The sequence below is a fragment of the Sinocyclocheilus grahami genome, unplaced genomic scaffold (assembly GCF_001515645.1).
Source record: "Sinocyclocheilus grahami isolate Dianchi unplaced genomic scaffold, SAMN03320097.WGS_v1.1 scaffold553.1, whole genome shotgun sequence".
NCBI lineage: Eukaryota > Metazoa > Chordata > Actinopteri > Cypriniformes > Cyprinidae > Sinocyclocheilus > Sinocyclocheilus grahami.
In genome coordinates, this window is record NW_015505732.1 from 709,621 (window position 1) to 715,281 (window position 5,661).

Consider the following 5,661-nt stretch of genomic DNA (forward strand, 5'->3'; position numbering starts at 1 on the left):
ATTTACTACACATAGCCGTAGTTCACTGACAAGTTACGCAATTTTACGCAGTCGATTTTATTGCGCGATTCTGAAATCGAAGAAATCGTTCGCGATAATGACAGCTGTTTGCATAGCTTCTCAGTGAACTACGGCTCTGTGAAGTACATGCTGCTCCATCTGAAAGCATGTGAAAATACCACATTTAATAACATATTTTTACTCCAAACTCCCTTCATAACGTCAGTCAGATGATGTGGCTTCTTACACAGAATAAGGCACGCAACATATTTCATAGTATTTAAGCAGTGATAAAGGCATTGCATTATAAATATACTTTATTTTAATGAAAATTATAATAATAAGAACTCAGCTAAACCGTATATTGCCGTAGTCGTGTGTTTATTAGTTACGTTGAATCAATGAAAGCAGTTGAATCTTCTGTTTATTCAGCTGCAGCTATAGGCAATTTCTGGGTTTCTTCTGCGAGGCGTATTTGGAGTTTCAGCGCGAGAGCGCCCTCTGGCCTTTGGATGGAGATTTACTGCTGATCATAGAACCGTGCTTCACTGAAAGATACGCATGACAATCGCAGTTTCTGTCGAATCGCGATCTCGATTCCATTTCGATTTATCGTGCAGCCCTAACTGACACTGTTTTTTCATGTTTAAAGGCACAATATGTAAGATTTTCGTAATAAAATATCCAAAAACCACTTGCACAGTGTGATGTATTTCATGCAGTTGTGTACTTACCTTATCCCAAAAGTTCTCAAGGATTTGTAAATCCAGAGAAATTCCAATTTTAAATAATGGCTCGTCCCGGTTCATTGTCGCCTATCAATGACATAATATCCGCGCTATCGGTTTCCGCTTGTAGAAAGTATGGCAACACACGTGGAAAAAAAATGCTACTGCAGTAGTTAAACTAAATCCGTTACGGCAGTCGCGAATAAAATGAAAATGAAATGAAAAGTGTTGACTGCAGCATTCAATTTAGATCTGCTCAAAGTGATTCTTTTTCCGCGTTTTTACAGCGTTGTGCATTATAACCAATCACACGCGGTTCTGTTGAGCTTATGAACGCAGCAGCCAATCAGAGGCGTTCAGAAGAGTCATCGCTGAAACACCAGAGTTTTGTTGTTCAGTGCGTGCGAATTCTCTCATCATAAACAACAAAGTGCAGATGTACGTATGATGTAAGTAGGAGATTCATTCATCAAACAGTGTATAGACAACTTTACTGATTATAAGGGGAGTTTTTTGAGAGTGCTGTACAGACTGTACAGCTGTTTGGTTTAAAGCAATCTATTGTATAAAGTGCTATATAAATAAACATGACCTGACTTTACTTTACTGGAGTGCTGAATTGCAGAGCTGGTGCAAACATATCCACATCGCTGTGATCTGATGCTTTCTTAACTGCTGTTTTCTCACCGCTGTCATTTTTGTTGTGTGTTTATTTTGTTGGTGAGAGGAAAGCACGTGGCACATATTTGCATACTCAATCTACACCCCACCTCTGACAGTGCGGGGGTGTTTGAATGTGTGAAAACACATTATACTGTCACTCAGCCTTTAGGACTTCTTTTTGCTCCCAAGCGAAGAACGAACGAATAGGAACTTCGCTTGAAGTATATCAGGGCCTTAATAAAGTGAAATGTAGACTTTACAGAACATCTCCAAGTGCAGCTTTAAATTCTCTGCTGTGATTTATTTTTATTCGCAGGTTAGGCTTCATATGATGTGTGCCTCTCACCCCAACATTGTGAAAATAATGGAGGTGTTTGCCAACAGCGTACAGTTTCCTCATGAATCCAGTCCGAGGTAGGGGAGTTCAGCAGCATCAGTGCACACAACACGGCGCTTCCTACATGTACAGTACAAAGAAAATGTTTCTAATGCTCTTAACTATCTAAAATAATCTGCTGTTTTCTGTGCTTCTCTCTGATAGGGCAAGGTTACTGATTGTCATGGAAATGATGGAAGGTGGCGAGTTGTTCCACAGAATCAGCCAGCACAAGCACTTTACAGAGAAGATGGCCAGTCAGGTCACTAAACAGGTACAGGCTTCACAGTTAAAGGTCTTACTGTTGAGTAAGGCTCACGTCTGGAGAAGTAATACAAGTAATATTAATGTCTTGGTGATGGAATTGACTGCTCTTTTCCTACAGTTAATTTGGGTAACATAGCAGCTCATTTGATGGTGAAAGATTACTATTAGCAGCCAACAAGAAAGCTATAACGTGAAAGTGGCTTCAGTCCGAGCCTTCACCAAAGCCTGATTGGCCTAGGGCTGGGTGATAAACAATATCATAGCGAAATTGCGATCAATTTTACAATGATAAGCTCTGGACATTTTTACTCGCTATGGATTAATCTAACAGTCTATCACGAAGCCAAAACAGACACGACATAAGTAATACGTCTGCTTGTTCTGCGTGTCTCTGTGTGAATGAAAGGCACGGTTTCGTCTGATACACAAACTCAAACTCACGTGACGCCCACTGTGTTCAACGTCTGCGTCTCGATATATGAGGACATGAACGCGTGAACTTCATCTCCAGAGCTGGTCTGAGAGTCACTTCACCAGCTTTACACCGTTTACTTTGAGAAAAACTACCGTCAAACACACACTGAAACTGAAAGTTGAACGGAAAGACCTTCGCAGGGCTGGGTGATAAACAATATCATAGCGAAATTGCGATCAATTTTACAATGATAAGCTCTGGACATTTTTACTCGCTATGGATTAATCTAACAGTCTATCACAAAGCCAAAACAGACACGACATAAGTAATACGTCTGCTTGTTCTGCGTGTCTCTGTGTGAATGACAGGCACGGTTACGTCTGATACACAAACTCAAACTCACGTGACGCCCACTGTGTTCAACGTCTGCGTCTCGATATATGAGGACATGAACGCGTGAACTTCATCTCCAGAGCTGGTCTGAGAGTCACTTCACTAGCTTTACACCGTTTACTTTGAGAAAAACTACCGTCAAACACACACTGAAACTGAAAGTTGAACGGAAAGACCTTCGCAAAGTGCGTGCGAATTCTCTCATCATAAACAACAAAGTGCAGATGTACGTATGATGTAAGTAGGAGATTCATTCATCAAACAGTGTATAGACAACTTTACTGATTATAAGGGGAGTTTTTTGAGAGTGCTGTACAGACTGTACAGCTGTTTGGTTTAAAGCAATCTATTGTATAAAGTGCTATATAAATAAACATGACCTGACTTTACTTTACTGGAGTGCTGAATTGCAGAGCTGGTGCAAACATATCCACATCGCTGTGATCTGATGCTTTCTTAACTGCTGTTTTCTCACCGCTGTCATTTTTGTTGTGTGTTTATTTTGTTGGTGAGAGGAAAGCACGTGGCACATATTTGCATACTCAATCTACACCCCACCTCTGACAGTGCGGGGGTGTTTGAATGTGTGAAAACACATTATACTGTCACTCAGCCTTTAGGACTTCTTTTTGCTCCCAAGCGAAGAACGAACGAATAGGAACTTCGCTTGAAGTATATCAGGGCCTTAATAAAGTGAAATGTAGACTTTACAGAACATCTCCAAGTGCAGCTTTAAATTCTCTGCTGTGATTTATTTTTATTCGCAGGTTAGGCTTCATATGATGTGTGCCTCTCACCCCAACATTGTGAAAATAATGGAGGTGTTTGCCAACAGCGTACAGTTTCCTCATGAATCCAGTCCGAGGTAGGGGAGTTCAGCAGCATCAGTGCACACAACACGGCGCTTCCTACATGTACAGTACAAAGAAAATGTTTCTAATGCTCTTAACTATCTAAAATAATCTGCTGTTTTCTGTGCTTCTCTCTGATAGGGCAAGGTTACTGATTGTCATGGAAATGATGGAAGGTGGCGAGTTGTTCCACAGAATCAGCCAGCACAAGCACTTTACAGAGAAGATGGCCAGTCAGGTCACTAAACAGGTACAGGCTTCACAGTTAAAGGTCTTACTGTTGAGTAAGGCTCACGTCTGGAGAAGTAATACAAGTAATATTAATGTCTTGGTGATGGAATTGACTGCTCTTTTCCTACAGTTAATTTGGGTAACATAGCAGCTCATTTGATGGTGAAAGATTACTATTAGCAGCCAACAAGAAAGCTATAACGTGAAAGTGGCTTCAGTCCGAGCCTTCACCAAAGCCTGATTGGCCTAGGGCTGGGTGATAAACAATATCATAGCGAAATTGCGATCAATTTTACAATGATAAGCTCTATTGTTTTTAGTAGACATTTTGAATTTATAATTGTTTGAAATGTAACATTATAAACATCAAAACTTGTGTATATATATATTTAAATCGAGTAGTTTGACTAAACTTACGTCATTTTTACAGATAAGCCTTGCATTGCAACACTGTCATTCATTAAATATTGCACATCGAGACCTGAAACCAGAGAACCTGCTCTTCAAGGACAATTCACTGGTGAGATCTGAGACCTGAATCATACTTTATTGCATGAATTCATTTGATTTTATTGATTACAGTGCAAATTAGATCAGGGTCTTGTTTTGGTTCTGATCTCCCACGCACAGGGCAAAAGTGACATTACAGTTGAAATGCTGCTTATTTAAAAATACAAATGATATGGATTAAATGCATATGATTTAATATGAAGTGTTCGTAACACATTATTATTATTATTGCTGTTTACAGTAATGATGCATCATACGATCTTGTATTTTGTTGGTCATAACTAGGGCTGCACGATAAATCGCATGCGATATTTAACGCGCATCTTGTCAGTAAAGCCGTTCTGTAATCAGCGGTAAATCTCCATCACCTGCGGGCTTTCACATTGAGCAGCAGAAATTAAATATCGCATGCGATTTATCGTGCAGCCCTAGTCATAACCAAATACTAGGGATGCACGATGTTATCAATATCGACCGATAATGGCTTAAAATGCAAATATCGGCAAAATGATGCCGATATGCCTTGCCGATAAGATGAGTAACTTGCATGTGCTCAGGGTGTGCTTGCGATAAGATCACATCAGCAGTGTGCTCATTCTTGAAGCAAACCTTTTCCCGATTCCCTGTTTTGAGCATTTAATCTGAGAATGCTGAGAATAACATTTGTGTTTCTGATTAAATAAAGCAGTAATTGATGTCATAAAATCACGAGTATGGTTTGATTTAAAGGTCAGATGGTATAGCTTACATGAATAAAAGTCACAAACAAGACACTTGAAAATGAATTTTTTTATATATATTCTGATTTATTCATTGTGTAATATGTTTTTTTTTTTTTTTTCAAATGGATTATGAAAAATTAAATATAGCTCTAAAAGATTTTCAGAACGTGTACAACTCTTTTGCGTTGGACCATCTACAAATGTTAAATATTCAAATAAAATGTTAAGGATTTCTTTAGAGTTGCTTTATAGTTATTTTCAAAGCTTTCAATGTACTCTCATTATAAAAGAACTTCATTGTTTTTGTTAAAAACTAACCAAAATGAAAAATTATTTGTTTATAATCTCTGTACAGGAGAGACTTGGTGGTGTTTCCAAACAGAAGGAAATATATCGGCTATCGGCCTAAATTAGTTAAATATCGGCAAAAATCCAATATCGTGCATCCCTACCAAATACATTTTTCATACCCACAATGCATGTATTGTTTTAAAAATCCTTCTCT

At 38.8% G+C, this 5,661-nt stretch overlaps 1 protein-coding gene across 3 annotated transcripts in view; it reads left to right on the forward strand.

The window, feature by feature from the left end:
• The window catches only part of LOC107556043 (MAP kinase-activated protein kinase 5-like), a 25,730-nt gene that overhangs the window by 9,656 nt on the left and 10,413 nt on the right, over window positions 1–5,661 (forward strand). The window contains exons 1-3 of one of the 3 annotated variants that reach the window (XM_016239031.1): window positions 3,591–3,707; window positions 3,831–3,943; window positions 4,355–4,444. In XM_016239031.1, the coding sequence (XP_016094517.1) occupies window positions 3,692–3,707; window positions 3,831–3,943; window positions 4,355–4,444 (219 nt within the window). In that variant the 5' untranslated portion in view covers window positions 3,591–3,691. Of the gene's footprint in view, window positions 1–3,590; window positions 3,708–3,830; window positions 3,944–4,354; window positions 4,445–5,661 lie in introns of those variants that run through there. The other 2 variants (XM_016239030.1, XM_016239033.1) reach the window with 2 other exon arrangements.